Source organism: Tamandua tetradactyla, chromosome 17 (genome assembly GCF_023851605.1).
Source record: "Tamandua tetradactyla isolate mTamTet1 chromosome 17, mTamTet1.pri, whole genome shotgun sequence".
In the NCBI taxonomy this organism is placed as follows: Eukaryota; Metazoa; Chordata; class Mammalia; order Pilosa; family Myrmecophagidae; genus Tamandua; species Tamandua tetradactyla.
Window position 1 is genome coordinate 22,445,806 of NC_135343.1, and position 14,476 is coordinate 22,460,281.

The window sequence follows — 14,476 nt, forward strand, 5'->3', positions numbered from 1 at the left end:
TATGCTAATTGCTCCATATTTTATGTCTCTATCTTTCCCTCATCCCTTCCTCAAACCTTACCATTTCAATAGCAATATCATGACTTTGAGGTAGCCTTAATATTAAATTTAAAAAATCAATCTATCTAAACCAGTGCCATTTTATTGCAAGTTGTTATATTTTAAAGAGTACAGTTATTCAAAATTTACATATGATTTTATTTTCAAGTAAAATCAAATATGATCATTCTGGAAATATGAGGTAATAAATCATGTCAAATATTCAAATCTTCATTGAAGTTATATGCCTATCATATCTTTTAAGTTATCTGACTAAAATGGCATTATACATAACAACAAGACTGAAATACCTTTTAATGGATGTAATCAATTTTCTAGTCTATTGGGTCACTCTATCAATGAAGGATGGAAATATGATTTGTAAATATGACCAGTTCATAGTTTTATACTTTGCTAATCTTAACGATTTAAAGACATTTACCTGTTACCGTAGCACACAAACCCAATTTCTTTTATAGATAAAATATCACCTATCTTATCAATCAGATTTTTTCACTACGCTGTATGGTGGGGGTCACACTGCATTCTTTTTCCATTGAGTATCCCACAATCATGCTATTTTTAAGTCAGTAATATTCATAAACCAAAACAAACAACAGTAATAATTTATAATTTTATACATCTTATTTTTCCTTTAAAGTTCTGATTCTCAAAGAAGCAAAAGAACTGATTTGGAAAAAACAGGATGGTCTCAAAGGTACCTAAATAACTTGATAACATAGACTTCAAATATTCTCAAAGTATTAATGATATTCAAATATTCTAAGTATTAACGTTAAGAATACTTATGCTTCTATCACCCTCAGGTGTCAACTTTGGGGCCTATGATTCATCAACCTTCTCATTTTCCATTTTTAAAAAAAAATTCTAACTCTTCTTTCTCCTCTTTTATTTTCCCAACATTATCGGAATGAGTTAGAGATAAACTTCAGTGGTAAACGTAAACCACAGGCCTTGTGCTAATTTGGATTATTTATTAAAAGCAGGAAAGAAGCAACTTGCCCTCACATAAGCAAGTTGGTGAGGTCGGGAACAGCTATGACCACCTTTGTAGGCAATGGGAGAAAGAGGAGTGAGTGCATTAAGACTCAGGGTCCTGGTAGTTGATTCAGGAGTGGGTAGGGCTGAACAACTACAACTAAGACACGCTAAAGGAATCAAATGTTCATTATCTAGTCAAGGACAGGATCTGGGAGAAAGGAAGAGTCTGAAAATATCAAGTCCAAGAGGAAGACATAGAGATATGAGCAATGAATCCAAAATGAATGGCCAGGCAAGAACCAACGGAGCAGGTTAAGAAAGAAGGAGGTCCTCCTCAGATAGCTCCTGGGAGACCATGGCCAGGAAATTAATTGTGGAGAGTACTAGAGTATGCACACGGAGAAACTCAGTCCCCATCTTATGAAGGGACCCTAAGGCCACATTTGACGAAAATTGGAAAGAAATAACCATTCTTGTACACTAAAACCCTCTGACTATATCAAACAGCAGTGGTTTAAGTAATTCAAAACATAGCCCCTTCTGATTTGAGAGTGATTATTGCAGAACCTGTTCTCAGAGTAGAAGTGTAATTGGCTATGGATCAATAAGCAATTTCTTTCAAGTGGAAAAAGCTCTTGTTTTCTTATTTATTTATTTATTTATTTATTTATTTATTTATGAAGTAGCAAGACTCTTAAATCAGAACTGAGCAAATATATTTAGAAAATTGAGATTACTCTAAACAGCAAGATTCCTTACTGCATTAGTTAAGTTTACTTCAGCTGATCATTTACTTATGACACCATAAAAGTCTAGAGGCTTTCAATTTGGATTGCTAGATATGTGCTGAAAGATAGCTGAAATTAATTTCCCAGGGTTCCCATTTTGACAACTGCATTTTGAACTGAAAACTTACAACAGTTCAATAATGGTGTGTGAGGTTCTTTTCTATCAAGATTAGCAGTGAATTCAGCCCTTGAGGTCAGTGTAAATCCCTATTCAGTTTATTGGAAATTCTAATGCAAAACTAAGATTAGGAAAATAGTTAGATAAAAATGTTGATAACTAAAACTCTGTAAAAGTTTGTGCTAATATATTTTGGGGTTAGCTGGTTTTCCTAATTATTTTAGGACTAGGGCATGAAGGTCAGTTTCTATGAAGAAAGACCATGATGACTTAACCAAATGTTCTTTGAGGCATGGGTGCTATAAAGCGATAATTTATAGGAATAAACAAACAAAAAAACAAAACAAATTTACATGACCATATAAGATAGGAGAGAGGAAATGCACTTCTAAGAAACAGAGGGGTATGGAGAGATTTGCATGCTTCTGAAACTTTCCAAAAGGTAGAATTTAAACCAAGAGGTGAAAATGATAAGAAACACTTAAATTTCTTGAATATGTGATTCTTTCTCATGTTGGTTATTTTGATATCTAAGTAAAGTATTAATACCTTACCAATGAAAGACTACTCATGCTTCTTTAAAAATAGTGCAAAAAAATTAGGAATTAAAGAGTTGTAACCATACTTGTTGATAATTATTTGAATGTGGAAATCGAGGGAAGAGTCCCCAGACTATAAAGTTAGTTATGGCAATTTAAGGAGGAAAGAAAAGCTTTTCATCCACGTACTATTATTAACTACCTATCATGTGCTGGCTAAATTCCTATGGGAGGCTTGGAGGTACAGAAAAATGAGTGGTCTTGGGACATAAATGGAGAGAGGTCAGTGCATTTTCCTGACATGTCACAATGAACACAAGATGGCATAAAAACACCTTTCTGCCATTTTCTTTACATCAGCACACATCTTTGAAGTTTCCTTTCCTCCCTTCCATTTCAGGTAACTTTAGATAATTCTTTACTCTGGTAAGAAAATAAATAAGGAAACTGGCTCCAAATCTTTTAATATCATCAGTATTACAACTTTGTGCTTCCAGCCAGATGGAATGGTATCCTCTGAGCAATGACTTATTTTATTAATTTGGCGAATCTGTCTAAAGACACTAAAAACATCAAAAATACACCATGGACTCAAAATTCACATTTTAAAAGAAAATAGTTTCCTATTTGTAAAGGCATGCTTAACAATAATAGGTAGAAGTTCTTTTGCCTTTAGACCATAGTAATAGCTTCTATACAAAGCACTAGTTGCTACGGAAGCGACACGTTCAAGAGACAGGAGTATAAATTATTTATCAAATGTTAACAACAAAAAGTAAAAGCTGAATCTTACTTAAAAAATACTTACTATATGTAGCTCTAGGTAGTCACCCAGGCCCGAAGAACTGTCCACTCTCACCAATACAGCTTCTTTCTGAACAGTGCTAAACCCTATGGCCAGTCTGTCTGCTCGTGTACTTGGCCGGTCATTTGGAGGCCACTTATATGTGATTTGTCCACCGCCTTTGCTAAAGATATACGTTGTTCCAGCTGGAAAACAAAAACCAAAAACAATTAGTTCAACTACATCAAGTCAACAACAAACAAAAACAACAAACAAAAACAAGCTTCATTCAAACAAACGCAAGAAAGAGGACAGAGTTATTTTAAAAGAAAGAGGTAGCTCAGTTTTTAATACACTCACTAATTAATTCTACCAGCAGGTGTTTCTGAACAAATGGTGGATTACTGCTTTTTCCATTGAATAGGGCAAGCATGAAATGTAATGAGGAGTGTAGCCAATGTATTAACAAAGGATGCCAATAGATACTTATTGTTTACTTACTATGTGCCAAGCATAGTGAGGAAAGATAAAAGAGGGAATACTGAGTTAGGCTGCAAAACAACTTGTGTTAATGGAAAGATAGCTTCTACGAAGAGTAAAGCAATATGTAAAGGTTCTGGGTACAGCAGTGTATTCTCAAAATACCTCCACATCAAATATCTTTTTATATCAAATTTACCAATTAAGTCAAATTGATGTCATGTCATGTTTGTATACATTTAAACAGTTGACAATACCAATTTTGTGGTCTTTTTGTATTTTGGAGCCAAGCATTCCTTGTTTTTCTGTCTCAGACATTTCCATAGGCCCATGCGAAGCTGCAAAGACCTCTGCAAAATATGTATTGTTCCTGGTGGTTAAAAAACCTTGATATGTAGACCTGCCCCAGAAATGTGTCAGGTTAATATTAAACGGGTAAGAGATAAATCAGGACCTTCTTAATATGAAATGGTATCAGACTTTGCTCTTCCCTATTAATTTTTTTGGATACTGATGTATGAAACTAGTTTATCTCTCTCATATGAGAAAAGATGTTATATTTTAAAGGTACCAGTCAGTATGCAAGCAAAGATAATTCAGAATATTCATATTTGTGTATTAGAAATGGCAGAGCTTTCCATAAGCATTTATGTTCCACATCATGGTAAGTTTTTTTTTTTTTTTTTCCCAGGATGATAGTAAAATAGAGTATATTTGATAAATATTTTTATGTTTGGTAATCTTGGCAGGTGATTAAATACTAAATGTTTCAGAAAAGCCTACCTGGATAAAAATAGGAAAAGAACTTGAACAATAGAGATTTCCTCAAAAGGAGGGATGCAGTTTTTTCTCTGAGTACTGGTTAAGCTTATTTTCCTCCTTCCAATTTATTCATTCTGTAATAACTACGCCTTTAGTATAAAATAAGAAAAATATTCAAAAATAGAATTTCAATTTATCAATATAAAACATATTTAAGTATTCAGATAAATTTTCCAGAATCATTAGTGTTGTAAAGTAATAATTATGTTACATAGAAATTTTTAACTTTTGATTTTTACATTAATGATGACTTTCACTACTGTTCTTTCACTTCATCTCTACTTTTGTATGGAAGATAGGACATTGCTCCTCCCATGTTAAATGTGAGGAAATTTACTCAAAAGAATTGACTTGTTATCTAAAGTTACAAACTTAGGTGACAGAGCTGGTCTAAAACTAGGTATCCACAGTTTTACTCTACCTTTTTTTTTTTTATTATTACAGAGATGTTTCTGTTATCATAACAAGACAGTCAGGAAAAAGTTAATTGGATATGTCAGTCTGAATTTCTCAAGGCCAACAGTCATCATATTCTAATGTCTCATATCCATAAAGTGACATTTTCACCTCGTGATCATGTATTCTCCCTACAACTCTCAATGCTTTTTGAAAAAGAAAGATAACTTGTGAATGTGAAATGAAATAACATCTAATATATGTAGACTAATATTTGGTTTAGGGTACACTTCCCAAAACTATGAAAATATGAAAGTTTCTAGTTATTCAGTTACAGAACTTGAGGATACTAATTTAAATGTTTATATTTTCAGGAAGATAAATGTCACAATGCAAATATAATTATACAAGATTAGATTTCATCTCCTATTCCAACCTTTTCCAATAAGTGCCAAGGTTTGGCAAGTACAGGGCCATCGTCTAACACATCCTGCTTACAATGACTTTTCAGTTCTTTAGGTTCACCGAAACAAAGTAAAAACAATTGTACTTCTCTGTGCCAAACACTGCAATTTCTTCTAGTTGTCCTTCCAGGTATACCTGGAGAAGAGTCTTTTTCCTGTTTTTCTCTATGAACAGAAGTGCATTGCATGTCTTCATCAGTGCAATTCCTGATAGTATTCCATGGCCAGCTTCTACACAACTCTTGTCTCCTTACCCCCATAAGCATCATGGCCTTCTCTCTCTTTTTTTTTTTTTTCGCATGGGCAGGCACCAGGAACCGAACCTGGGTCCCCAGCATAGCAGGCAAGAACTCTGCCTGCTGAGCCACCATGGCCCACCCATGGCCTTCTTTTTAAAACAGTCATTTTGGGTCCAACTCTATAAAATCTCCTATGTTTTTAAAGCCCTTCTTCAACAAGCTAGAAAATTACCACATAGCACTTTATTTAGAAGATGTAATCTTAAAAATTAGAGGATACTCCTACAACCAAATGCAGTAGGATAGATGTTAACTAAAATTTCAGAATCTACTTCATTTACCAAGCATCTTTATGAACCAAAGACATGATCTATTTACTGTGATAGAATATCTAGGAAATTATGATTATAAACTCTGGATTCAGAAAACAATGGGTTCAAATTCCAACTGGATTATTTACTGGCTACAAGACCTTGATCAAATAATATATTTCTCTAAGCCTTAGATTTCCTTTCTAAAAAATGGAGATAGCAACATTACCTCCCCTTTAGAGCCTGTATAGGGATCATATATGAGTTATTTCACAGTAACAGTTTAGTCTAGTTCTTGGCACATGGTAAGAGTTGTGTGTGTATGTATGTGTGTGTTTGTCTTATGAAAATACTAAATAATTGAGTGACATGTAAACCTGGTTGTTTCATTTTAATATAAGAACCTTTAGAAAAGTTTGATGACTTATAATGTTATGTTGAAAGCAAAAGCATCTATTAAAATAATGATTTTCCTACACCTCACTTTTCATTCTTATTTTTTCAGTATTTAATGTCTTGGATTATTAGCAGTTTTTTTTCAGACAGACCTACCTATCATATTGTTATTTATATTCACTAATATTTTTCAATGGAATGAGAGCTTTTATGAGAAAAAAAAATACTAGTCGCTCAGCATAAACATCTAACATGGTAAGATATAGAGCTCAATGCAAAAAAAATTTCATTTTGTCTACTGAATACTTGAGAAAGTCTGCACTACAAATGTACTGCAGTTTCGTGTTTTTTTGTGGGGGTGGGTATGTGGTTTGGAACTCCAACCCAGGTCTCCCACAGGAAAGCACAGTTTAGTTTTATTATTTATTCTATTTTTATAGAAAGAGGTTTTCTTTTATTGTATAAGCAAATTCGAGGAGAAGCAGTAGCACATCTTAATCACAGCTCCAAGTGTTTTTTCAGTATGAGAAGAGCATGGAGGAATGTGTCACCTTTATTATTTATACGTTTCTATATGGCAAGCACTAGCACATCAGTGCCACAACTATTAATGGATTTAATGCAAATTAACTCTAACATTCATCACATCACTGAATGTACGGATGATTCAAACAAAGAAGTTTTCAGCAATCTCCACATTTAAATTGTGCAGCAAGTCTGTATTACTGAAAGTCACTAATAATGCTGGCTCCATCAGATGCAGACTTAACCATGCCAACATATTTTAGATAGTAATAAATGTTTGTAGAAATTATACATGGGCTTTCATTTCTAATATTTGAATTGCCTGTGATATTATAATGTTTTCAATATTTTAGTCAGACATACTGTTTATATAAAGGGCTCTCTCCCCTCCTGCTACTTCTAGCCAACAATCTCTTCCCTAAATATGTCCATTTCAGCCTCACTTTGTTTCGCAAAGGTTAACATATTCCCCTCAAAAGACTCAATCCTTCTGAAAAAGAAAACCAATCAGCATTTACAGTATGCTTGATTATTGGTTGCTCTAGATCCTTGCTACATGAACAACAATATAATAAATTTCTGAATAGATTAGCATCTAGTACATACAATAAGTGTACAAATAAAAGGTTCTTTTAGGAAAGCCCCATAATTCTTCAACTGTTATCATGGAGCCAACATGAAACATTAAGGCCTTATTATTCTATTAAATATAACAAGGATAAAACAGTTTTTCCAGTGAAAATTTGCCAGTCAGATGGAAATTAGAAGCAAAACAACTATAAATAAAATTCCTTTATTTAACTATAAATAAAATAAGCTTTTATTCCTCCTACAGCCTTGTCAAGTGGCTGTTGTTTAATTTTCTGTTTGATTTCTACCAACTGGGAGACATTCTTTAGAGCAAAGTTCATGAAAAGCAAAAGCAATGAGAGGACCACCTTGTATGCAAAAGGAATTCAGGGTAAAATTTTTAAACTGGTAAACTTTAAAAAAATCTTAATCCCACGTGTACAATAAAGCAGAACAATTTATCACAGTTCATTGTTTGTCTTTCTAGCTTATTGTAAATTCTTTGCAAGATCATTCATTTTATTCAACAGAGAATTAAAATTTTCCCCATTGCTAAAACCTCATATGCAGGCATTAAAACCTTAGAAAAGTGGATATTATATTAGGAGAAATTAATGGAATCAAAGTAATAGGAATTGGGCAGTACAGCAGTGGCACAGTAGCAGAATTCTCACCTGTCATCCTGGAGACCCGGCTTCGACTCCTGAAGCCTGCCCATACCAAAATAAATTAAGTAAAATAAACAAATAATAATAAAAAAAGTAATAGGAATTCCAACATATAATACATTAACTAATTCTAAATTTAATAATGAATGACAGCAATTGCAAATATTGAGAAGTAAGAAATAGCAATCAAATGCTGATATACACCTAATAGTGAAAAAGTTCTAGGAGAGGAAAAAGAGAATAAAGACAAATATACCATAAATTAAGACTTCTGATAGAAGAAGTAGACTTGACAGAATTGGCAGATGCATTATAATTAGCTAAAGAGATTAGAGAATGAAGGAGGGTTTTTACCCATACATGTTTGAGAAAGAGAACAGGAAGGTCCTTACTAAGCAGACATGAAACATGACAAGTTAGTGAAATGGTTTAAAAACTGGCCCCTTGTCTAAATCAGACCAAAGAAAAGAATGTCAAGAGTTTAGATAATTCCCAAATATTGAAAGCCTTATCAAAATAACCTATGATAAAATTCAAGGGAGAAAGAACAATAGGAGTTTTATTATATATGGCTTATGTTTCAATAGAACCTAGACTCTTAGGAATTAAGAAAATTAACTGTGTTTTAAAAAACAGATTGTTGACTACCAAAATGAATGCAAACTGAGAAAGAAAGGGAGAGTCGAATTTGTGAGCATCCTGTTTTCATGTGTTGAAACTTCCTGAAGTCCTTGTATAAGTCCACATTACTCTACCAAATACCAACCATGAATTCGATTCAGTCTTTCAGAAAGGGTCTTGAATCCTGTGAAAATGAGAGAATTTACTAGATACCCAGGATCCCAGAGAACTAGGAATTAACAACAGATTATTTGCAAACTTCAATGAAAAAGAGGCTGAGGCCCGTGGAACACAGAGCAAACCTCAGTGTTGTGAAAGCAGGGAAACCTTCTCCTCTAAACCAACCCACATGGGATTACACGCTTGCCCAGATAAAACACTGTCTCAAAATTAAAAATGGTGTTTGATTATTAAAGAAGAAAAATTTAAGAGAACTGATACTATGAAGAAAATGGACCACCAAAGAGCGATCGTGGTTCCCGTGATATCAGGAATCATCATTTCTCTTAAAGATAATTTCAGCAGTAATTATGCAGCTCAATGAGAAAATAAAGAAATTTCCCCTTCCTTATGGCTTCTGGCCCCAAACTTTTCTCTGATAAAAATATTTCTCTAATAAATATATTTTAATGCATTACGTACATGTGTTTTATTTTGACATTGATGGAAAGAGTGTGCAACATGGAGTAAAAGTACTAACTTCTCTGAAAACAAATGTGCTCCTCTTTACTAACAGAAGTAATTCCTTAGAACGTACATGGGTCCATGGCTGACCAACCTTGGGCCTATCCTAAACCTATACTGAGGGACTCCATGAACACCTGCAGGGATTACGCAATGAGCAATGAAAAGGTTCCATTGACACAGATTGAAATGTGACTGGTGCTCCACCCCCCACTATGTTATGCAAAATCACGGCTATGCATAATCAATAACTGATGTCAATTGTAATCATTTAGATAAGGCATTCTTTTTTTTCGTCTTATAAAGAGAGCAATTGAAATAAGTAACACTCTGAAGTCACTCAACTCTAGGCTGTCTGGTAAGTGACAACTCTGAAAACGCTGAGCAAGGAACTAGGAATACAAAACCCAGAAGGCTCAACCCCTTCTCCCAAATACAGAGGACCCATGCATTAAAAATAAATATCAGCGCAAAATAACTTAGGTGTGTGATGTCAGATAACTTGTAGTCATCCATGACACCATCTATTTTAGATTTAAAAAAAAAATCTTTTGAAAAGGTGAACAAATATTCAAGGTACTGACTAACCAGTACCCTTAATAAATGGCCAGAAAAATGATAAATGAGAATCACTATATTTATATCTTTTCAGAGCAAAGTCATATAAGTTGTTGAGTATTTTGGGATAATTTTCAAGCCAGAGAATATTATTTCTGAAAATATATGCAATAAACAATACTTTACTTAAAGGTTTATCTGCAAGATACCTTTTTTTCAAAACCACTTATTATTTCCTGCCTTAAACAGATCATTTAGAAAATATTCCTTCTAAGGGCAGTTGCATTCAATAATCTGAGGTGTCAAACTGAAAGTCCTGAGCACCTCTGGGGAAGGCCTTTGGAATCTAGGGTATCTGGTAGAAAATAACAACAAAAGCACGGTACACCTTCTGACAATCAGATTGGGAAAACACCATAAAGATAGCAAAGTCATCTGGACTTAAAAATAAAACCAACAAGTGGCTCAGCAGGCAGAGTTCTCGCCTGCCATGCTGGAGACCCGGGTTCAATTCCCAGTGCCTGTCCATTCAAAAAAATAAAAAATAAAACCAACAGCAACCCAATCCCACAACCAATAACTCTAAGAATATCAAGCAGTAGGTGAATTTTATTAAAGTCCCTGGCAAGCAATTCAGCAATCAATTTGCATTAGAGCAATAGGCAGTACAGAACAAGAGGGAGAGAAAAATCACATCATCAGGTACTTCAGGAAAAATCTTATTTTTAAGATCACAAAAAAAGAGGCGTACATTCCTAAAAAGTTATTTTAAATTATTAACTAACCATTTGAAGTAGCAGTTACCTGGTGATGGCCTTCAACTGATCTATTTCAAAAACAAACAAACAAACAAAAAACCTGACGTAAACTCAAAAGTTAAGTGTTCTTGAAACTTATTGAGTGAACCATTCTCTTCACAAATGACAATGTCGAGGTACAGGTAAATCAAGATGGCTAGTGCATGAACCTAACTCTATTCCTAGTGCTTTTCCCACCATACAATGAAGAGCTAAGGTTAAATGACTTCTTCTTGTTTAAAAAAAGTGACTTAAAATTCCCAAATCAAGTTTTCCCTTCAACCACCTCTACAATTTTTCTAATGACATTTCAATGGCCTGGTTTGGGCAGACTCCAGATTTCTGTAATGATACCAGAAATGACTCATTCACATTCTGACATTTTCTGAGACTGGCCTGAATCTTTAAAAGGTGGGAGGCCTTTGCAAAGCTTTATTGTCACCATACTGCCCCAGCAGTCATCCCTAGCCTTCGGGCTCATCTGAGGATTTGAAATTGTGGGTAAGTGATGCATAAGACAAATCTTCACAATACTACTATAATTACTTTTATTCTGCAGGGTAGGGTCTTATGATATTTTGGCAGTGACATGTCTTCCTGGCCTTTTAGCTATGGAGCTAAATTTTGAATACAAAAGAGCATGTGGCTATTTTGAACTATCTGCATTGCATAGAAATAGAGGCTGCTATACAAACAATAAAATTAATCATTTTAGACTTAATACAGAAGTTTTTATTTTGTTTATTTTATTCTAAACTTAGTTCCTCTCATTTACCATCTTCCTGCCTCTCTGATAAATTTAAGGCATGTGTCACCTGACTAGGACCAGATTAAAAGCATTTATTGGTTATTTTGGCCGGAAACTTGATTGAATATTAGTTTTTGACTCAGAAGTCATGTAAGACAAAACTCTAACTCTATCATCGAGGCATTAACAAACGGAATACACATTCTTTTCCTAAAGTGACATTTACTTTCACTGCTTAATACTTCTCTACTACATCAGATTTTCTTTTCAGTCCTGCTTCCTGGTCTCATCCCAAACAGGGTAAATTTTCTCTAGTTAACATCTACTGAACATATTTTCAATTTGCAACCTATTAGGTAATATGTCAGAGTTGTCTTTCATTAAAATTTCCATTTTAGAAAGTATGCATCCTAAAGATAGGGACCTTGTTTAAATTATTGGTATCCTCCTCAGACCAATGTGCTTTTATTTATTAATCATTAATAAGGACCTAATGTATTCTTCAAACATACGCTGGAGCACTGATACAATGATAAAGAACATGAGGCTCCTGATATTCAGACGAGTATGGTAAGGATTTATTTATGTGATCCAGTCTATGCTTATATCTATCAGCAAGATGGAATATCTGCAGATGTATTAGAAATCTGAATAATTTCACCATTCAAATACAATAAACTCAGATGAAGGCCTAGATTACCTTGATAGTGAACACCACCTTCCAATTCATTATGTCTATGTGAGAATCAACTATGGTTCATGAGACTCTTCCACAATAGTGCTCATCACGAGAAACTCAGTACCAGATCCCAATTTGCTTGAATAATCCAGCCCAAAGATCTCCATAGTTTACAACGAAGAGCTGGATATAGCTTGCCAGTCCTGAGGATTTAGGATTTATTAATCACCAGAGAAATCCAGAAGGCAACACTTTAACCAAATGGTCAGCATTAACATCACCTAGTATTGAGACAAATCAAATTTGGGTCCTCCACATACGGAGGGCATAGAAGGGCACAACATCATTCATGTACTATTTTGCCAAAATGCATAGCTTCAATGTATCAAGAAAACATACAACAAACCCAAATTGAGGGACAGTCTACAAAATAATTCTCAGCACCCTTCAAAGAGTCAAGTTTATGAAAAACAGAGAAAGTCTAAGGAACTGCCCCAGATAGGAGAGGAAAAGGGAAGCGTAACTGCATGCAATCTGAGATCCTGGCATAGATCTTGAACAAGAAAAGAAAAGCATTCATGGGATCATTGACAAAGTCTGAATACAGTCTGTAGATTAATTAATGATATTGCATCAATATTAATTTCTTGAATTCCAGCATTGTGCTCTGGTTGTATAAGATGCCAACATTAGGGTACATTGGCTGAATGATATTTTACTTCTGCAAATTTTTTTATAATTCTAAAATCACCTCAAAACATTTTTTCTTTAATAATGTATTAATCATCAAGAGCAATTTAGAATCAGAATGACATTGTTGGTCATGGGTATCTATGCAACAGAGGTAACTAGAAAAACCTTTAGTTCTTGGAATGAATTGTAGTTATGATTTTGCTTGGCTATGAGATCCTGAGAGCATTCAGAAGTAGGCAGAAGACTTTTAACTTATGTTCCACATGTGAGAAATTTTAAAACTGACCTCTTGCAAACAAATATTATTAATCTCTTAAAAGTGAAGATATCCTGAAAGTTCAGATTAAAATAAAAATTCCCTAAATAGTACAGTCAAATTGGGGATCAGTTTACCCCTGTATACCAGATTCATTAATGTATTCATTCCTTCAACAGGATAGGACATCATAACCATTCTTATGGAATGGTCTCCCAGTCTTAAAATCATACAGGTATGTAACTTTAAGTGGAAACACCTTTGTCCAAACTTATGATTAGGACTTGCTCACATTAGTGTGAGAAATATGTCTAATTCTCTCTTCAAATTTGAAATCTAAGGACACTGGTGTCACGAAGAGGCATAAGTATAAAGTATAAATGCTAACAAATGCTTTTCTGATAGACTCCTGATACTTGCATGCAATGAAATACACATTGTGTTTGGAATCAGACCCACTCAAAGAGTGAGAATGGTGGTGATTATGGAGGGAGGTTTCATACCTCTTTTAATAATACAAGGAAACAAGTCCTGGTTGAGATTATTCTCATAAATTGCTTGACAGATTGAAAGGTCAGATGGTTTAGTGAAGAGATAAAGGAAAGACACTAAATCAAAACAAGTATGGTTTCTTTGACCAAGAAAAATATGTTGAGACAATAGCAGAAGGATGTTACTGGAACTAGGGAATATGAAAGCAATATAACAGCATAATTCAAGGAAAAAAAAACTGATGTATACTCAATAAGCATTAATTGAGCATCTACCACATATAAAACATGATGCTAGACCCTGGAGGCAATACAAACATATATGCCATACCACTGGAATCCAGCTTTTTCCCAACCATCACCTATACATCAAATTAGATGTCAAGTTCTTCAATTTCTACTTTTTCTTTCTATTTTCATAGGCACCATCCTAGGTCATATTGCATCATCTTCAATCTTAAATGTTGTAATAAATATTCATTCTACCTCATCTGATGCCTCTCCTTAATTTAAGTCTACCTTACAAACAAAAGTTGGTACCACCTTTTTGATACTGTATTTCTAATTACTCTTCTGTTCAACGACCTTCTGTTATTAAACCACTGTCCAAAAAATTAAGCACAAAGCCCCATGATGACCTGGAAATCATCCTCCATGTTATGTTCCAAACACGTAACAAACAAACCCCCCCTCTACAGCCAAACTGGATAATTCACTTGCCTTCCCAAGTATCCCCAAATTCTTCTTGGAGAAGATAGAATTGAATATAGTTCTTGAAGGTAAGAGCAATGTATTTTCATATGTAGAC

The 14,476-nt window shown here is 34.2% G+C and overlaps 1 protein-coding gene across 21 annotated transcripts in view; it reads right to left on the bottom strand.

Moving 5' to 3' along the window:
- The window catches only part of NRXN1 (neurexin 1), a 1,149,661-nt gene that overhangs the window by 312,902 nt on the left and 822,283 nt on the right, over positions 1 to 14,476 (bottom strand). For all 21 annotated transcript variants that reach the window (XM_077134200.1, XM_077134199.1, XM_077134208.1 and 18 more), the window contains one exon: positions 3,295 to 3,476. In XM_077134200.1, the coding sequence (XP_076990315.1) occupies positions 3,295 to 3,476 (182 nt within the window). The remainder of the gene's footprint in view (positions 1 to 3,294; positions 3,477 to 14,476) is intronic.